The sequence below is a fragment of the Lutjanus erythropterus genome, chromosome 4 (genome assembly GCF_056507025.1).
Source record: "Lutjanus erythropterus isolate fLutEry1 chromosome 4, fLutEry1.hap2, whole genome shotgun sequence".
Lineage (NCBI taxonomy): Eukaryota > Metazoa > Chordata > Actinopteri > Lutjaniformes > Lutjanidae > Lutjanus > Lutjanus erythropterus.
In genome coordinates this window covers 3,375,250-3,396,962 of record NC_139320.1, presented here as the reverse complement: position 1 = coordinate 3,396,962, position 21,713 = coordinate 3,375,250, and the positions used below count along the sequence as shown (strand labels likewise).

At 38.1% G+C, this 21,713-nt stretch overlaps 1 protein-coding gene across 1 annotated transcript in view; it reads left to right on the top strand.

Moving 5' to 3' along the window:
- Positions 1 to 6,611: 6,611 nt before the first annotated feature.
- The window catches only part of pipox (pipecolic acid oxidase), a 57,007-nt gene continuing 41,905 nt past the window's right edge, over positions 6,612 to 21,713 (top strand). The window contains exons 1-2 of the mRNA XM_084716797.1: positions 6,612 to 6,770; positions 12,799 to 12,947. Of these exons, the coding sequence (XP_084572923.1) occupies positions 6,660 to 6,770; positions 12,799 to 12,947 (260 nt within the window). The 5' untranslated portion in view covers positions 6,612 to 6,659. The remainder of the gene's footprint in view (positions 6,771 to 12,798; positions 12,948 to 21,713) is intronic.

The following is a 21,713-nucleotide window of genomic DNA, read 5'->3' as shown; positions in this document are numbered from 1 at the left end:
GGATGCGTAATAGCATCAGGCAAGGGTGTTACAATACAATAATAACGAGACAGGGAGCAATTCAAAAGATATTTAATTAACCAAAAGATCAACAAAGCTTACATGCATAACGAGGGAGAGTCCTTAATCCAGGCAGGGGTAAAGACCAAGAAATCCATGCAGGGAGAACCAAAAATCACAAATTAACAGAATCCAAAGAACACACAATGGAAACCCAAAACGCACGAGTGAGTATGAATGAGTACTGAGGAGAAAAAAACACAGGGTTAAATACACAGGGGACAGGGAGGATAACAAGACACAGGTGATAATAATCAGTGGTCAAAAAAGAGCGGGAAAATAGACCAAGACAGGAAGTAAAAACAACAAAGACACACGAGGGAGAACCAAGACTACAAAATAAAATAGGAAGTGTCCAACAAAATCTAAATCCATAACAAAGGGGACTGCCAATGAGAAATGTAGAACTTTTACATTTGTTTGAATGTTGATTAATTTACATTGTCCTTTTTTAAATAAATAAACTGAAATTGAAAAAACTGAAAAAACATAAGTTATACCAACTACCAGCTAGTAGGAAACACACTTTTTTGCTTTTTTTTTTTTTAATATTATTTTGGGGGGGCTTTTTGCCTTTGCAGACAGTGACAACTGAAGAGTTAACAGGAAAGGCAGTAGAAAGAGAGGGGGCGACATGTGGCAGGGGGCCATGGGGCCAGCAGCCAGAGCACAGGACTGATAACCTCAGAACATGGGACGCATGCTCTAGCAACTGAGCCACAAGGGTGCCCCATAGGGCATGCACCTTTAATAAATTATTACCTTTAATAAATTATGAATTTTTCTGTATTTGAGCTGTATCTACAGCTCAACAAAATTATGTTTTTAGACAATGATTCAACACTGATTCCCCTCCTTGTGGATGTACTTTTAGAGGTGATGAATATTCCAGCATTTAAGGGGTGGCTTCATAATTTTGTCTGGTTGCAGCTGCCAATGACTGATGTGGTTAAACTTCTACAGTCAAATGATATCTTCAACCAAACCTTTTAGTACACAGATCTAGAAAAAAAAATGGCTTTGCTTACCACCTAACACTGCAAACATTCTTCAATGAAGAAGAATCTTCTTCACTTCAACATTAGATCTTCCATTTCATTGCCATCATTTCAGGTTCAGACCTTAAAAATTAAGCAAAGATTGACTATTTCCACCTTAAGTATGCTCATCAAACCAGGTTTAGGCCATAATCATTGAGCAAGATTTAATTATGTTCATGTTCCTTCATAAAAAAAAAAAAAAAACTCTGAAACTGAATGACTACTGTGTAACAAATACAAATACTTGTTTTATATCTCAACGCAAAGTTCAGAGTGAGTGTACAGCATGTGTGTCACAGTTTAGTTCAAGTTGTGTTTCAGAGGAGACTGTGCCTTACCCCTGTATTCTTGTGTTGCAGAGGTCGATGGGGATGAGCTATCTCAGCGCTGATCGATTGCAAATGAGAACTGTTCAGACTGAGGCTCCAGCTGTCCACAGAATGAGAGGAGAAAAAAAATCAATGAATGAATGCTTGAATCTCTCACCCCGGATCAGAGAAAACTCTTGTGCCTGGGAAGAATCAGTTTGGATTCACATTCAAAAATAAGAAAAAGTCATCTAACTGTATGCAGAAAGCCGATAACAAAACCTGTAATATATATTTCAATATGTAAATGATCAAAAAATAGTTTGCTATGGAGCTACACCAGCACCATGCTTTACTGGTTAAACCTGTAGGTTCTTACACAAACAGGAACTGTACACTGTAAAAACATCCTGTAGCACATGTTTTTTGGTTTCTTTGACAAGATAGAATGGGTGCTCCGTATGTGCATCTTTGGGCATGACACTGAACTTCAAGTTACTCCTGATGGACCTTCTATGACTTAGCCCACTTTGGGTTTGACTTTGCCAGTCGTCCAAGAAACGTTCAATTTTGGTTGAATGTGAATGGTGAAAAGATGTCTCTTTCATGTCAGATAGATGTCCCATCTATGTCCAGTTTAAGTTGTTGGACCTAACAGGTTCCAATTTTTAACGTATGTTTTTGGGCTCGATTTGGACCAAAATTTGGACAGACCAAACGAGGCCCAAGTTCCAGTGTCGATTTTTTTTAGCTAGATTTGGAGCAAAGCCGTATGACCAAACAAGGTCCAGTTTTCAATGTCTATTTTTTGGCTAGACTTGGACCAAAATTTGGATGGACCAAACAAGGACAAATAAGAATAAGAAACTGCTTCAGAGAAGGAAAACCACATCTAACTGCATGTTTAAAATTGTAAAAAACCTTTAAAAATTGTCTCAGTTTATCATTTAAGATCAACTTAACTTGCTCTTGGTTGAGTTTATCAGTTAGCTCTGTGACTCTATTAACCTACAGAAGAGAAAGTGCTGTTGAGAGGTGGCCTGTTTTCTAATTTATTATATGGCTTTGTTTAATACTGGATTCTGATTGGTCAATTACAGCATTCTAAGAACTGTTATTTCTGTATAGCAGACCGTTTCGATGAAGAACAGACCGTTGCTATGGACACAGTTCTGATCATAGACTCTGGAGAAACAATAAAATCATTTTAAAATCGCTACAGTCATTTTCAAAATTGTGTCAAATTACTGGGTTTTTTTTGGTACATATCAATGTGACACGTAGGATAATGTACAGTGAGCAGGTCAGTATTGCATAAAGCTATAAAATCATTTCAAAATTGATATTGTTGGTCATATAAATGTGTGTGTGGGGGTTAATTCATCACCCTGTCCAGGTTCATTTACCAAAAAACATTGTAAATATATTTTATCAGCTTCTCTGAATCTGCCTGCCTATTTAAACAGTCACCAAGTTCATCTGGATGTGTACTACTGTAGTCCTGCATGTGACAAAATCTAAAAAAAAATATTAGTGTTTAGATTTTTTTAGATTTTTCCCACAACTCTTGGAAGGAAGCAAAAGTCTCCTTCACATACAGGTCATCCACAGTGTTACTTCCAATATTTTTCTGTCTAAGTGGGACAACAATTTTTGAAATTGCTCCAGAATTGAGGGAGAACGCTGCAGCTGTCAGAAGAAAAACTGAGCTGCAACATAATCCTCAAGGACAACTGCACACCGTCAGGCTCCATCCACAAAAAGTGCTTGTTTACTGTCACCAACAGGCTCAGATTGTTCCTCCAAGTGTTATGGAAAAGAACCCTACAGAGACAGTGCTTTTTGTTGAGGAGTAAGATCCTTTTTGTTTAAGCAGAAATGGATGTCGTATCGCTCTGTTCAATGTGACCAGACTCCACTGACAAAAACTGTAATTTTACCTCTCTGTTCTACTGCTGTTGATCAGTTTTTAACCCTCTAAAACAACAACAGTTACATAATAACACAAACCTAGGCAGCGTTAGACCAGAGATAAAATGACTGTCTGTAAATGGAGTCCGGTCACTTTGAACTGAGCGATAAATCTCCTGTTTCTAGTTAAAGTAAATCTTACTCTTTAAATAAGGCTCTATCTCTGTGTGTATCCTTTGCATAATGTTGTCAGACATTCAGAACAACAATCTGAGTGTGTCAGTGAACAAACAAACACTTTTAGTGGACGCACTTTGATAGTGTGCAGTTGCCCGGAGGGGATTATGTAGCAGCTCAGTTTCACTTCTGTCAGTAGTATTCTCCCTCAGTTATGGAGCAATTTCAAAATTGTTGTCCCCATTAGTCACTGAGTGTCTCAATGGGTGAATGAGAGGAAAATTGTAAAGTGCTTCGTCCGTGAAGGTGGAAAAGCACTATGTAAGTCTAGTCAATTTACCATTTCCAGTGTGGTATGCCTTACTTCAGGAATTTTCTGTGTCTGGATACAGTAGACATCTGCACTAGAATCTGAAAAAAGGAAGTAATAAATTATAAAACAAAAATATTTTTCATGATAGAGTGTGGAGGATGAATTTAGGAGTCTCACGGTCTGGAGTAAAGTGTATAATGGAGGTTCATTTGAGGCCTTAAAGAATAAAGTATTTAAGCTTTATATTTATTTACATTTGTATGGTGTCACTCTATTGTTGTCTGCTGTGATTAGCAGCCTTGAAATGCACATTTTAAACAGGAATAAGAAACTGAAATGTTAGTAATTAAAATAAATATGAGAAATGGTACATTAATGTGTGCATGTTTGTGTGCACACTTCATGCCACCCCTGCATAAGTTAGCGCCCCAACATCAGCCACCCCTTTCCAAAGAAAGTCTGGAAACACTCCTGGCTGATAGTGGTCACAGCATGAAAACTTATTTTTTTGCCCGCGAGTTTATCATCTAGATATTTATTGTCAGGCAGTGTGGAGCTTTACAAACCTCCAGCTGGCAGGGAGCACTTTAAAAAGTTAATGAATGTACATTTTTACTGTGCCAAAATATTAGATTGTAAAAATATAGTCAGTGTAACAGAAGCTGCAGAGGAGTGACCTCTGGACTGAGTTGGCCACTCGTGGTTATATAAGTGTAACAGGTGCACTTTGCTCTGTTCAAAGTAGAATATCAGCAGCGCTGGAAATGGCCAGATGTAACTGGAGGGACTGTACACTCAGCACCAGAACAACAGGCCTGCTTATAATGTGACTGATACCATGCATGTATTACTGTTGAAGCTTGTAAACACAAAAGTGTGGGTTGTTTTGTTTTGTTTTTTTTGCAACTTTTAAGAGCTACACATCAATCTGTTTTCTCTTGCAAAATTACACTCTGTCATTCAGTTATTGCTTGTCACACAACTAGACCCATTTGTCAGCTCTGACAGTGACCTACAGTAGTGATAAATTAATACAGCTGCATTTCCTAAAAATGTGTCATTTTCCATGCTTGGATGATGTTTTGGTTTGTTTTTTGTTGTGTTCTTTTTCAGGTTTGGAAAATTAAATTCAAACCAGCCGTCACAGCTTATATAAAAAGGTTTTCAACTCTTATTCTTCCTTTCATTCACTGTTGCCTCCTCCCCAAAAACTGTCGCCTTTTTGCTTTAGTAGCCTCCACTTCTATTTAAAATGTCTGCATTTAACCATTCAGTGCTGTGTAATGCTAAATTTACAGTAACACTTTTCAACAGTACACAAAAATGTGATCAGTTACTCAGTCCCTCCAGGAAGCAAGAAATAATGAAAATTCAACCAATCTCTGCAAAATCTGCACAACCTTGCAATTTTGTCCAAACTTTGCAACTTTTCTGCAAAGTTGACCAATCATCATCGCTTTCCACAACTGCTACCAATCATTGCAGTCGCCCGGCAAATATGTACATCTCAGTGAAACAACTAAATATTTAATTGGTTAGTATTTTTTTTGTATTTATTTATTTTTTTTATCTTCTCACGCATACTGAAAAGAACACAAGGTTTGACGTAGTTAATGACATTTATCAATGCTCTGTGCACTTTTATATTTTAGAATTTTGTGCTGTTTTGACTGAGTTTGAGCAAAATGTTTTTGCGTCTTTGTGGAAAATCCTCCAGCTGCACTCCTTCATCTACAAATAAAGCAGATTTTGTTAGAATTTTTGTAATTCTGAGGCTTTTTGGCAAGTTTACTCAGAGCACTCTCAGAACAGAGTGTGTTTTTGTTCTCCCTGGAATAAGCTTCTTTTGATTTTTGATGAATTATTGAATTCATTAAACCTATTAACAGTAAGTTACCTGAAACATTGTCCCTAAAACACAATGTACATATAACCATAACCTTTTTAATCAAGAGGTCCTGATGAGTTTACGAACAGCTGCTAAGTTTACCTTTATTTATTTCATCATTCTTTATGTGTTACCAAATTAACAACAATGGCTAATAACTGGATACTTTATAGTTTTATATTCATAAGCCTAGTGTTTTATTTTCTAACTTTACTTAGCATTTTATTTTGTATAATAATAATAATAATAGTAATAATAATAATAGTAATAATAATAATAATAATAATAATAATAATAATAATAATAATAATAATAGGCTAACAACAACCACTATTGTATTATTCTCATGATTTTAAAAACATTAATAAATGATTATAATAAGAATACGAATAAGAATAAATAGTACTTGTGTACTTTTGAACACTTTTTAATATTAAATACAATTAAAATTAAATTAAAATTTAATTAGATGCAATTACATTAAATTAAAATTTATTTCACTGCTGTATGTTTACTTCAATAAACTTATTTTTTATTTTCTAAAGAAAAGACAACACAATGAACTTTTTCCATACTTCGAAGTTTTCTGGTGGCTATTTTTAACACGGTGACCGCGGTATAGTCTTAACCCTGATGTTAGACTATCAGGCGCTACTGTCCTGTCATGCTCCTTATAAATACCTGTAATTTCCCTGTGAACCTGTTACAGACCGAGACCCCAACAATGTCTCTTACTCTGACTCTGACATGTTTGATGTAAACTTTAAGACATGAAGCTTCCTCTGTGTACGTGGCGCATTTTGCTCGCCCCTATCAGACATAACTCAGGGCAAAAAAAATTTTAGTGGGTATACAGTTTGTCGGTTCCTCCTCTCAGTAGGCGTGTCTTTGTGAGCACAGTAAATAAGTAGTGACTTGACTGTACCTTTACACGTTGAGTGTTTGTGCTAAATATAGCGAGCATGTCGTCTGCAGGAGAGTATGACTGTATAGTGATCGGGGCCGGTATCCAGGGCTCGTGCACGGCCTATCAGCTGGCCAAGAAGAAGAAGAAGACTCTGCTGCTGGAGCAGGTGTGTGTCTCACACTCAACTTTGTCCCATAAGACTAGTTATGAACATTAAGCACCGCTAAGAGAGATACTCGAGTGTTCAGAGATGGTGTGTGTGTGTGTGTGTGTGTGTGTGTGTGTGTGTGTGTGTGTGTGTGTGTGTGTGTGTGTGTGTGTGTGTGTGTGGGATCAGCTTTACTGAAGCCTTCCTCAGAGTAAGTGGTCAGAGACATAATAAGTAGTGTGACCTGTGAAAGTCATAGAGCTGCAGCTCTCCACTGAGCTGCTGCAGCAGCTGCCTTTATTTGGCATTCATATGATGCCTGGCAGCTCTCTGCTCCTGCTGTGTGGCCAAACATGACACTGTGTTACCTAACACTGCTCACGGCTCTGCTTTGATCAGACTCGGACCATTCATTTAGACACATTCAGGGCTGCAACAATTAATCAATTAATCGATTATTGGTGGACTTTTAAGTGAATCACCAACTATTTTTTGAAGAAAAAAGTCAAAATTCTCTGATTTCAGCTTCTTAAATGTGAATATTTTCTATCCCTAACCCTAATCAATAATGAATCAATAGTGAAAATAAGCGTGAGTTGCAGGCCTAGACACACTTCATAAAATAGATCCTTGCTACAAACATTGTAAATTAATTACTGCTTACTTGGGCTGCACAGTTAATCACAATATTATTGATAAGGCCAAGTGCAGTGTCCAAACAAGCAGAGCCAAATCGCACTTTCTGGAAGAAGGAAAAATGTGTGAGAAATCAGCTTTATAATGAAGTACTGTAGCGCTGCAGAGATTCCCTGGGCTAAAGATCTTGTTCTCCAGATGAAAGAAAACCAGATTTCAGTCCAAAATAAATCGCAATATTACTTTGCAGCCCTACCACTTACGCCAACTCAAATAACTTTGTGCAACACTTTTTCAGTAGAAATAATAAAACTGGTTGCAGATGGGAAATTTTTCTTTAATGTGGAAAGGGACAAGAGAGATGTAGATGTATGTTGCAAACAATATACATCACTGGCAAAACATTTTACCAGCTTTTTCTGGCTCTGCGCTGGCAACAGCTGTAGCCTGAGGCATTATGTTTTTGGGTTGTCCATCCTGCTGGAACGCCTGGAGAGAATTTCATTACAGCTGGTGCAAAAACTATGATCAACTAGAATTTGGTGATCAAAGCTACGTGTCAAGGCTCACTTTTTAGCCACAAGTCAAGAGTCCACATGCTTATCATGGCAAAATTACACTCAAACATCTAATGGAATAAAGTGATGACATGATGATGTTTTGTATTCTGAAGTAACAATATTGTATTGGCCTCTGATGCAGCTTAAAATGCTGATACCTGTAACAGTGGGTAGATTAGTCTAGAGCTGTAACAGTTAATCAAATAACTGATTATTAATTGATTATAAAAAATATTTGAAGACTTATTAATAATTGATTAATTGGTTTAAGTAAATTTTTAAAAGAAAAAAGTCAAAATTCTTTGATTTAAGCTTCTTAAATACGAGTATTTTCTGGTTTCTTTACTCCTCTCTGACAGTAAACTGAAGATCTTTGGCTTGTGCACAAAACAAGACATTTTAGGACACCGGTGTGAGCTTCAAGAAATACTGTTCAACATTTTTCACCATTGTTGAGACCAACAGCTTATGGAGAAAATCATTGTTTATTAATTAGTTAATTAATGCATAATTTATAATAATTCATATAATTATAATTAATTGACCATGAACATATAGTTATTTGCACAATACAACAATTAATCGCTAATCAAAATAGTTGATTAATTTAATATTTGATTAATAATTGATTCATTGTCACAGTCCTGCAGCCTCTAATAATGGAAAAAATTGGGGGAGGGCGTGAACTTTCTTTTTTTTCTTCTTCTTCTTCTTTTTTTTGACTTTGAAGGGGGGCTTGCCAGAAAAAAGTTTGGGAACCACTGGGCTAGACAAGCATGAGATCTTATTCTGAACCTTTCTTTTCCTCTCGACATGTGTGCAACATCCACCTTTTAAAATTTAAAGCTTCTTTGCAGCAACCTCAACATTTGACACACTACATATATCAGACATGGACATAAACTGCAACTTGACTGGCTGGTAGAGGCATAAAGAAGGCACTAAATCTAGTATTGATATATATTTTAGAATGTGTTGAACTGTGGCACATAGGTTGGGTAAATACACAGCAGTGGCAGCATGAGCCAATCAGCTGCTCCCTTCCTTATTTTCCTGACCTTGTTGTGTATGTTGTAATAGTAGTGTGTAGCTGACCTCTATATGCCTTTTCAATTAAGATAATGGAGTTACATTTGATCGAATGCTGCAAAATAGCGTGTATCTGCCTTCAGGCTGTTTGTTCTGAGTGTGTGTGTGCTGCTGAGCTTTAGTGCACTGCATATATCTGGCTCAGGTCCCACCTTTCTGCTGCTCTTTGTCCTTTTTCTTCTCTTATCTCACAGTCAAAAGGTTGCAGACACCCCCATCCACACACCTTTGTGTACCTATGGTCTGGGTTAATTCCCATTAAGCTACAGAAAACATGATATTTTAGTTCCTCCATAGTTTGTTTGGTCCTTTCCTGGTTCAGTATGTCAATGCCCCTGTGCACAAAGCTGGCTCAGTACACAAACACTTTCCCAGTTTGGTGTGGGAGAGGTTGTCCAGCTGCACAGAGCCCCGACCTCAACCCCCATCCAACACCCTTGGGATGAACCGGAACGCCGACTGTGAGCCAGACCTCATCGCCCAGCATCAGCATCTGACCTCACTAACCTCTGATGTCCATCGGACGCAGCTGCATCGCTTTCTGGCTGCCAGAGATGATCTGATGCCATTCCACCAGCGTGCACACGTCCATAGGATGCATGAGCACTGAATATCACTTGTGGCTTTTTTTTTCCTCTTTGCACATCGGGTCTATTTTTGCCCGAGCAGCTTGCATCTCTGAGGTGTGAAATTCTCTTATGTATATAAATGCCAACTTTATTGAAAATGAATTCTTACAGATGCATTTAATTTATTTACTTTGTCTTTACAGCAAAACTAATTTGTTTCTGTCACTTCACCTCTGAAGTCTGTGAAGCTGGAGAAAACAATTTCTTCTGCTAATGAACTCTATTCCATATATATAGATACAAAGTAAAGATCAGATGCATGCTGTAGTACAGTCATTAAAATGAGTAAAATACAGCCACAAAGTATCTGTTTCAAAGTAGATCACCAACAAGCTGTATACTTGTATATAGTATGAATATTAGAAAGGTCACTGTAAACGCTCTGTTTCTGGAATGCTTCCAGTGGACATTTGGGAAACACTGATTGACATTTTTCATAATTTTCTGAAATTTTAAAACAAACAACTATTAATCAGCTGATTGAGAAAATAATCAACTGTGTAAATAATTTGTTCCCTAATTCCTCATAGTACTTATTTCAAACATAGTTCTGCACTGCGTGGCCTCTGAAACGTCACTAATAGGGATGTAACGAAACATTCAACTCGATATTCGATACGATTTCCGACACTGGCTTCACAATATGATTTTTTCATGATTTGTTTTTAACAGAATGAGCTTGCAGACAAATTATGACTGAAAAATATTCCTGGAATTATTTCTCAGACAAAAAACACAACATGTCTGAGGTAGGGTGTAGCGGCAAAACACAAACTATTTAAACGTATAAAAACTACAACATATATTTTCTCTTATCTTTAACAAATTAAAGAAAATCCCTTTTAATTTCTATTTTTATCTCTGAGGTAAACTGCAAAACAACCCATATGTCGTCTTCTTAAAAGTGCAATTGAAACTGTTTTATCTTAAATAACAAAAAATAAATAAAAATTTGATTTTTAAAAGAAATCCCACATCAATATAACCAAATGAATAATACAAATAAATGAAATTTCTTCAAATAAACAAACTAAGGCTTCCTGTTCCTAGTTTGAAAATCTGCTGTCAGTGTGTTGTATTGTCCTTTTAACAGTTTCTTTGCTCAGGCGGTGTTGACTTGAGCTTCTCACTATGTTGCCAGGTGACATGCCGCATCATGTTGGTTGTGTTACTTGTGTAGGTCATCGCCATCTTGTAATATTTCCTGCTCTGTCCTACCCCTTGCACCACCAGTGCACAGCAGGATATACTTATCAGATGTGCCCAAGTGCCCTCATTAATTCACTGTTGAGTTTAGGCTGAACATGCAATAAGCCAATCAGAAAATCGTTTCTGATCACTTTTTTTTTTTTTTAAGTTATTTTTTTTTGGGCATTTCTTGCCTTTAATGATAGTGACAGCTGAAGGTATGACAGGAAAGGGGGGTGAAGAGACAGGGGATGACATGCAGCAAAAGGGCCGCAGGCGGGATTCGAACCAGCGGCCGCTGCAGAGGACCAACAGCCTCAGTACATGGTGCGCACGCCCTACCGACTGAGCTATAGGGGTGCCCCTTCTGATCACTTTTAGGAAGCAGGTGTGCCAGGAGCGCAAGTAATGGCAGCATGACGGCAGAATTACCAGGAGGAAACAAAGAGAAAAGATTTTCAAAGTGAGGAGACAGATCTCCTGGTTCGAGGAGTGAAAGCGTGAGAGCACTCAATATATCATCCTCAACTCCTGTTTCTGAAGTTTGAAGTGTGCAAAATTATGCACAACACTGAAGGCTTTTCTCTATGATAAAGATGTTTTCGCTATTCCCCCAACCAGCTTCAGCAAGAGTTTGATCTGGTTAGTTTTTAAAGTGCCTGCCCTGCCCTTGTGCATCAACATCGCCATGGACATCATAACATTTCCAGCCTGGTCAAGCTCAGCAACAGCTGCATTTCATACAGAAACTTAAGAAGGTAAAATTCTGTGAGAGTTCTTGTCAACTTCCACAGAGGAGCAATAGAAAGCATCCTGAACTGGCATCATGGGATGTGCATGGTCAAGGGTGAATAAAACCGCAGAGGACATCATTGGTCTCCATCTACTGAGTATCAGTAATATTGGAGTGGTGAGGTGCCTGCAGAGACCAAAGGATACTAAAAGACAACACCCACTTCAGTCACAGCCTGTTCATCCTGCTACTGTCTGGCAAGAGATATAAAAGTATCCACTGCCATACCACCTCTGTGAGACTGCTCAATTCATTTGATTTATCTCTTCAACCAATTCCAACCAATCAATTATAAAAAGGGAACTACATCAAAACCCAATTTTATAACTTTTATGTTAATAATTAGGGATGCACCGATTGATCTGCCAAGACCGGAACTGGCTGGTTTTTTGCATGACTGGCTCTAACCTGTGATCTGATCTGATTTTGTGCCAGTCATATTCACACACATGCTCTGCATGATGGTCATGTCATGCAGCAGACACACTGACCATAATGTCACACCCATAACACAGTGCTGCACACTTAGCATCACTCAGATACATGCTTGCATGAAGTCAGAGTTAGCAATAGATTCCAAGAACAGGATAAAGAGAAGACAGGCAGTCTACAATGAGACAGAGCAGCTGATGGTGTTGCCAAACAGCGGTAAACTTTCTGGCTCTTCAGACGAAAGTTAGCCCACGGCAGACTGCAGTTCATAGACATAGACTTCTGGCTGAAGAATAAACAACGTGTGTTGATGCATCTCCTCAAACATTTTCTCATCCAGACTTGTTTAACTTCTGCTTCTGTTTTTTCTCACTGCAAAGCTTTACTGCAGCATTCATGCCAGTATTTAGTTTATCTGCTTCCGCACTAGATCACATGAAACCTTGTCCCACAAGATCCCGAAAAATTTCACAAGATCGTGTTCCCTCTAGTACATCATCTTGATATAAAGCCTCACTGTAATCGGGAGCACTTTTGGAGAAAATATAAAAGTTATGTAATAGTCAGTGTTTTATTATGAACATCCAATTTAATTTGTGTACTTGTAAAAATATAAAAATGTTTGGATGTCCACATACTTTTGGCCATTTGGTGTATGTTATTCCCAAAATTCAAGTTATTTAATTTGAACTGAGAAATACTATATTCATCTCTTCTAGTTCGTCCTGCCCCACACCCGAGGGAGCTCCCATGGCCAGACCCGCATCATCCGCAAGGCCTACGAGCAGGACTTCTACACCCACATGATGGAGGAGTGCTACCAGCTGTGGGCTCAGCTGGAGAGGGAGGCGGGTGTCAAGCTGTACAGGTAAGCAGTCAGCAGAAACACAGAGAGAGAAAAGCCATTAAACGGAACATAACAAAAGCTTCGCCAGAACACAGAGATTTGTCACATTCAAGGTGCTATGTACGCACAAGAGCAGCAACTCAATCTACGGGAGCCATAAATGCATGACTTTCTCATTACCTGCGGCGTCACTGAATCACCCGTTGACACCTCCCATGCCTTGGAATGTGGAACGGGCTTTTTTCATCTCACTAAAGCTCTGCTTTTCATTCGCAGAGCGGCGAGGAATTTGTGTGTTTATAAATATGACAGTGGCTTCAAACTGTGAGCAACCTTCCAGCACTTTAACTTTCCTGGTTGTATTACCTCTGAGCAGCCCTGTTTGTTCTCTGTACCACAGAGCTGAATAACACGCCGCTTCATTATTCATGTCTCAGGGTAATAGTTCATGATACCAAGCCACACCCACGTTATGTTCCCTAGAAACAGTGTTCCTCCCCGTCCCCTGTGCACCCGTCCGCAGCTCATGACTGATGGGTCCACATCTGAAGGCCACCTGTGCCCTTGGGCTGGCGAAAAACGTCTGCATCACGATGAGAAATGTTCAGGCGAGACTGGTGTGAGCAATGCCTCCCGCTTCCGCCGCTGCCTCCAGGACAGATGGAGCCATCGAAAAAAAGGGCCGGAGCAAAGCTAAAATCTAGCACCCACCTTTTTATTTTCTCCACATACGTGACAACATGCGTGCACATCCACCAGCCGAACTAGTGCCACCTATCACCCAGTCTGACAGGTTGGACAAGATGAGGTATCATATTTATGATCCTACACACACTTGCGTGGCTTTTCCTTCCTCCGTCACACGCTCGTAAACACACAAGCACACGGGGAGACATAGTCATAAAATTTTCTGATGAATGGCTGAAGCCTTTAGCTGGGGTTGTGTGTGCCTTATGGCTGCTGACAGATGTCAGAGCAGCCTTTAGAAAACACTGCTGGCAGAGGGCGAGGCAGCCATATATCAGGCAGATTACTGAATTAGAGGCTGTGTTTCACCACCTCTCACTCTGGGACTCAATAACTTCACACTGCTGCTGCTGTAAGCTGCTGTATTACTGTCCCCCGGTCAAATCGTGTCCAGTCTAATGTCACTGTTCAAGTCATTTTAAAGGTTCATTCCCGTTTATTACAACTGGGGTCTTGGTTTCAAGTTTGGCCCATCATTCATACCAGTGCTCATCAAGTTCAGCGATGAATTTAAAAGACCATCGTGTAGGATGTGTGTGTGTGTGTGTGTGTGTGTGGGTGTGTGTGTGTGTGTGTGTGTGTGTGTGTGTGTGTGTTATATCTATATTTAATCAAAGGGAAGAGACCTGGACGATATAGCTGAAAAGCCTATCACAATAGTGAATTTGCATATCATTTGATATCAATAATTATTGAACATTTGGATCATGACTGACAACATGATGCGTATTCCAAAAAGTGGAAGCAACTGAGGTGATAAAATAATTTTGTTGGGCCATATGGACAAAATCAAAAATCACCACATTTTTGACCAAATACCTCATTATCAGTAAGGTGATAATACTGTAAAGATGACTATTGGCGCTTTCACAAAATATTAACAATGAAATTATCTGATAAATTATCAAGTGGGTAAAGACAAATAATAGAACAGTCTGGTAAGTTCAGAAAATGCACCCCTCAAAACCATAAAAACGAACAATATAATGTTATCCAAAATCTATCATGATATCTAGTCTTATATCAGGATACAATATAATATTGACATATTGCCCAGCCCTAGAACCAGATTCTACACCCTTGGTGTAGGAAAGTTTTGAAAAACGCAACCAAAAAAGATCACAAAAGAGATCACAAGGTTTGCACATATTAACATATTAATATATTAACAGTCAGTATACAAAACTATACATATAATACTTTTACTATAGAAAAACTTAACTCAAACTTAAGATACTTTTCTGTCCTCACTCAAAAATACTTGTTACTCTTATTATTCTTATTCTTATTCTTATTCTTATTCTTATTCTTCCATTCAGAACATAAGAGTGTATAAGCCTGCTCTATTAGACTGTTAAAAGACTAAATATTAAACTAGCAAGCTGTTATACTAGGAAAGAGACATTTACCAAAAGTAAAGGTTACAAGTTAGAAAACAATTAAAATTAATGTTAATTCCTGACAGCTCAGCTTTTCTAAGATACATGTAGGGGGGCTCTAAGGTAACAAAAACACAACCATTCTTATTTTCAGGTGATTATGCATTAATGAAAACATACTTATCAATATTATATTACATTTCTGCCATATAATCAAACAACTTCTCTTAAATAGAGATAATTAATTTAATTATTCACCTTTCCACATAATAATGATATTAATTTGTATATGCAAGTTAGGATATTTTCAGGTCTTTATTTCCAGTTATGTTTTTGTTTTGTTTTGTTTTGTTTGTGTGTCTGTATGTCAGCAGGATTACAGCAAAACTACTGGCCTGATGTTTTATGAAACTTGGTGGGAGGATGTAGCATGTGCCACAGAAGAACCCATTATATCTTGAAGCAAATTTGAATTACAGGGAGGGTACACAAATTATTTTTCACTTTAGTTAGCATTGTGAAATAGATCAATTACAACACCAGTGTCTATGGTAAAATTAACTGAATAAGTCATAACTAAAGTGAATTGCGTGCCGTAACTAAACATCACCAGAAAACAGAGCAGCAGCTTCAAACATCACTGTGGAAAAAATGCAGCACTTATCCTTACTGTTGATATAAATTATGAAGTTGATATAACCAAGCCTATTTTCATATATCCAGACATATATAAAGGTCAACTTTATTGTGACATATACAGCCATACAAAGTACAACTATACAGCCAGAGTCAGTCTCTGCATGTAACCCATCCTAGTGTTAGAAACAGTGGGCAGCAACAGTGCAGCGCCTGGGGACCAACTCCAGTTGTAAACCAGCTGACTGGAGAATTGATCCAGCATACAAGTGTTTAATAAAAAAAAATAGTGGTTGCACTTGGAGATTTGCATATCACAGAAGACTAGACTACTGGCCTTCTAATTATCATCTGTTGTTAAGTGGTGATGTGATATGCTTGGTCTTATTTGCTCATTAGGTATTATTTTGTGTTTTTGTCTGTTTGTTAATTCAGGGGTATTTTGTGGTTGTTACCATTTCTGTTGTTCTTTTATTTCTTAATAAAAGAAAACAAAAAGGTAATGTACTATTGTCAGGTTAGCCAAACTAATTTATTAGAGAAAACTGCTTCAAACTTTGACCTACTGTACCATTTTTATCTACAAATAAAGTGGTTTTAATAATCTGGATAAACTTATTTGTGTCCTGTCTGATAGTCTGACCGCTTGTGTCTCTCGCCCTGTTAGTCTTGTTGTGTAGCGATGTCACTGTGTTCCCAGATCCTTGCAGTTATTTTAAGTACAGTGTTAGAAGTTGTGATTACAAAGTAGAGGAATGGGCAACACCGCAAAATTGTAAAAATAACAAAACAAAAAAGACCTAATCTTTGAAATAAATATCCTTAGACCTATTTTATAGAAAGACTGGCTCACAAACATCGCCATCATTAGACCCCGCCACTACCAGCCATGTGGAAACTCTTGCCGAAGCAGTTACATCATTACATCAATCTCTTCACAGGCGTCTTCAAAGGGCTGAACAGTTCTATTCCTCCTTTTTCTTTTTCCTTCAGGGTTATATCTGGGTAAGTGAAAGGCTGTTTATAGCCATTAGCCTTGACTGAAGGGAGTTTTAAAGAGAGACACAGGTTTTGGATCCAAGTAAAGGTAACGTTCAGACGTTAGATGGACTCTTTTTGTCTGTATGACAACAGTCAAAGCAGACTCAATCGTCATTGATTGACCCACTTGCTTAGCATGAAAAATAAATCATGTCTCATTTTCTTCTTTGTTGTATTGCAGCAACGGGGTAGTCAATCATGAGGACAGTTGTGTGTTTTTGAAATAGAAGTGAAGTAATCTGTGAACATTTTTACTTCTGGTGTGTTGTGCTTGTCAGACTAATGTCTGCACACTCCAGAATCCATGCTGTGATGGACATGGATGCAAAATTATTGTTTCTAGTAATTACTGGATGTTTTGGGTCTTTCAGCAATCAGACACCCTTGCTCAGGTGACCAGGCCGGGGACTGGCCTACAAACCCTCAACATTCCAGGTCTATGGACTTGCTCCTTGCTCACCACCCATTGCTGTGGCAGGGCTTCACAAGCTCAGCATATTTTTCCCTCTTCCTCTCAGAGGTCTCCTCAAGGCAATCCTCCATCTAGGAGGATGAGCATCATCTCTGGCCTCAGTGTTGTTGTTGCAACATTTTCTGGGAACTTCAACTGCATCCCCAAGTCAACCTTCAGTTCCCATTCTTGCATTGTTGCAAGCAGGCCAGTAGAGGCGGACCTGGCTGCTTGGGTTGGTTTCTCCCCAACCCTGATGAAAGCGATGGTTTTGTTTGCCAGGCAGGGGCACTTGCAATGGCTGGTCTCATTGCAGACAGTGTCCACCAGGGCCTTCAGTCATGGTGCCAGCAGAGGCCATGGGCTTTCAAACAGCAGCTGAGGATGTACTCAAGTGTGCTTCTCTTCATGCACAGGGGGTAAGCTGGTAACACCACTTCCCCCAGCAGAAGAAGTCGATAAGTGTGGTAGAACATCAAGAATCTGAGTTAATGGAGCTCAGCTTTCCAGAGACTGGACACATTGAGTTCCACTGCTTGCTCCCAGTCTCTCCAGGCTCCCTGTTGTTACACTTACTGCTGGCTCACTCCTCCTCACCTGATGCATGCACCTCCCTCTGGATCAGCACCAACCTGACCTTTGTCATGAGTTCAATTTACTGGCAGGTCACAGATTTCTGGGGTGAGAAGTTAAAATATGTCTGAATAATCTTGCTGTTATTTGGAAATGGTACTCTGCTGACTTGCCTGAACAAATCTGTCAAGGATTGATCTGACATCAGTATGAGAAAGCAGAAGTTCTGATTTTATTGTAAGAAATAGCAACTGGTCTCATACAACAACACCTCATACCTAAGCAACAAAACTTTTTGTAAGTTATTGACTTCTGAAACAAGTCTGTTGTGGAATCCCCCAACAGTTTGACAAGTCCAACAACCTTGGACACCTTAAAAAAAGGTTACAGAGTGACTACAAGCCTTCAGGTACAATGTAACCTGCGAACAGTTATAGCAAGTGCAGAGGATTAAGTTAAACCTGCTTTGTCTTGCACATACGTATGACCTGTGGATTTGTTTACAACCTGTCTGATCGTTGACTCACTGAACCAGTAGTTGAAAACTCTAACAATTGATTAATCAGTAATAATTTTAAGTCAAAGTTTAAGTTTCTGATGACTTATGACTGTTGATTACATATCCATGAATATATTCTTAACATCAATTAAACAGTTAATGATTGATCGTTAACATCTTTACTCCAAATGTTTGCTGCCACAGTGTTTTGTTTTTCATTTGGATGTCTTTGTTCTCACTGCTATGTTTGTTAACAGATCACCTTAAATGTTGATGTTCCTGGCAAGTAATTTCCATCCCATCCATTAGATAAATCAACTAGTCAACACTTAGAAAGCAGTTACAATTGAGCAGAATTTATTAATTGATAAGGTTAAACAGTGTCCAAAAAATACTGTGCATATTAACAGCCATTTGAAGCCATTAATCACAGTGTACAATCGCTAAATCATACTCTAAATGCTGCTGAAATTTATACAACTTTGCACTGCACAATACAAATAAAATACAATATTACACATTAACCTACTAAATGCTTCAACTTTTCAGAGCAAAGAGGATCACAGTGTCTACAGGAAAAGGACCCAGAGCTGACGTTAGCTGCCAGCCTGACACACAATGTGGCTAACATTAGCAGGGCTAGCAGCAGCAGCAGCTGCTCTGCTTGCAGGTTAATGTCCACGTGTGTACTGAATGTGGTCACATGTTGCTCCAGTCAAGTGATCATATACCAGTTTATTCTGACACAATCTATATTCAACATTATTTCCATTTTCTAGATTAAAACACTGCCAAACCGCTCTGGTTTTACAAGCTGTCATCTGTCTGACTTTGCTGCTAAAAACGTCCAGGTTTGCCTAATTGTGTAGTCGACCAATCCCACATATCCCTATTGGCTACTAAAGTGTAGATGAAAGGTTTGGATATTACTTAAAGTTATACTCAGTCCTCAACTACGATTTTAAAAGTAACTAAGTAGATTACATCTTTTAATGCATACGTAATGCATACTTAAGTATGAATAAAAATGCAGACTTGAATATCTACTCATAAAAGTACAAATATCCAAAAAACAAGAGTACTTAATTACAGTAATTTGAGTATTTGTAATCAGTTACTCCCCCCCTGGTCATCAGTTTGATTTCAGCTCTGTATATATGTAATCTATACCTCATGTATGTGACATTCACTTAAAGCATTAAGTACTGTGGATCAGCATAATCTCTGTGTGACTGAGTGACTACTGAACAGCTGTTGCAGTAACCATGTTAACTGTGTATTCACAGTAATACAGGTCATACTAGCTGGGGTAGCTGGTTATGAGGCTTGATGAGGCTAATTTCTTAATGGGCTAATGATTGAAGTGACTATAATAAACATGCTTAACATCGACAAGACAGAATAACATCATGAACAACTGAAAGAGAGTGGAGTGATTGTGCAACATGAGCCTGACAGCACAGTCTGTGATTTCTGCTCTGCGAGTGTAGATATATTATAATGAACTGGATAATGAATGTAAAGATGGCACATCCAGTCCAGTGAGAGTTTCTTGCCTGACGCAAAAGCTGAAAAAGTTTCTGGGTTTACTTCCTGGTTATACGGCCCACTGAATATGCACAGTGTTGCTTCTGGGACGCAGGCAAAGTGGGGGGAAAGGCGTTCCCACTCAGCCTACAGACTTTACATTGTGATGACATCACAGATTTTTAAATGGCTTTTTTCGACTCAAGGAAAGTTTTACAAAGAAGCTATGGTTACCCTGTATAGAGCCACTGTTTGGTTGGGCTTGTTTTGGGGCTGCGCCTAAAGATTATTTTGTAAATGATTTATATATCTTTTTTTTTTCAACTAATCTATCAATTAATTTATCAATTAATCTAACATCTAACAACTTTTTATCATTCAATCATATAACAATTAATTTACCTAAAAGAAATATCAAAAACCTCATTAATATTTGAATATTTTATTCCATCATAATCCTGAAAAATAGACACATAAAGCACATTAGACTTCAAACTTAAACTGGTTATGACATGAAGTTATTTCATCACTGGAGTCATATGCAGGTAAGATGATGACCTGCAGTGTATTTTTGCATCAGTACTGAGCAAAGAAAATCATTGAAATGAATCACAGACAGTCTGTAACATTAGTTTTAGCCATTTCTGATTTATATGTGGCTGATAAAGTGAACAGAAAGTACAAACGGCAGAGTGATACCATTCGATGACTCATGGTGTTCACAGCTGCAGTGCAGACATCACTTTTAACACAGGGGTGATGAAGAAACATCTAAAGAGTCTATCTTAAGTGACTTCTACTAATAGAAACATGTTCCACGTGTTGATAATCCTCATATATGGTGTTTGGGTGCTGACAGAAAGTAACAGGACCATATACCAATAGTTTGTCCTGCTGTGATAAGACATGTCCAGTTTGTGGAGCTAAAGACAGTCAAACTGTTGCATTTCTGTCTAAAATATTCCCACACTATAGATGATCTCGGCGAGTCTCGCTCTCTGCAGCTTGTTGTCCAGGTAAATCCATGCTCTGACCTGGGGCAGCAGTTGACGCATATCGACACACAATATGCAAATTGACACAACATGCAAAGTGACATTGATTACATTGGTGATTCACCCCAGGGAGGTCACTGTTAAAATGACTGAATTTTATTTAAACTTAAATTATTTGTCAAGTAATTGTTTGTGTGATTGTTTTGTACTGGCTCAGACAGGTTATATAGGATGTAGAGCAACAAATAATTATTTTCATTGTTGATCAATGTGACAGTTATTTTCTCAGTTAAACAATAAGTTCTTTGGTCCATAAAATGTCAGAAAATGATATTCAGTTTACTGTCAGAGAGGAGTGAAGAAACCAGAAAATATTCACATTTAAGAAGCTGAAAACAGAAATTTTTGACTTTTTTCTTAAGAATGACTCAAAACTATTAATCAATTAATTTTTGTCCTGTAACTGTTATTTTAATTACTGATTAATATGTCAGTTATTTTCTCAATAAATTGATTAGGAGTTTGGTCCATAAAATGGTGGAAAATGTTGATAATTTTTTCCCAAAGTCCCAAGGTGACGTCCTTAAATGTTTTGTTTTGTCCATAACTCAAAGATATTCAGCTTACTGTCAGAGAGGAGTGAAGAAACCCGAAAATATTCACATTTAAGAAACTGAAATCAGAGAATTTTGACTTTTTCTTTCTAAAAAAAAAACAAAAAACAATGAATTAATAATGAATTATCAAAACAGTTGGAGATTAATTTAATAGATTAATAACTGATTAATTGATTAATTCTTGCAGCTCAAATAGGACACCAAGTCTACTTACAGACAGGGGACACATTTTGAAACTGTTGTATTTTCCTTTAATTTGTCTCCTCTCTGTACAATTTTGTCATGAAACATAATTCTGGTTGTTTACAGCACAATATCAGCT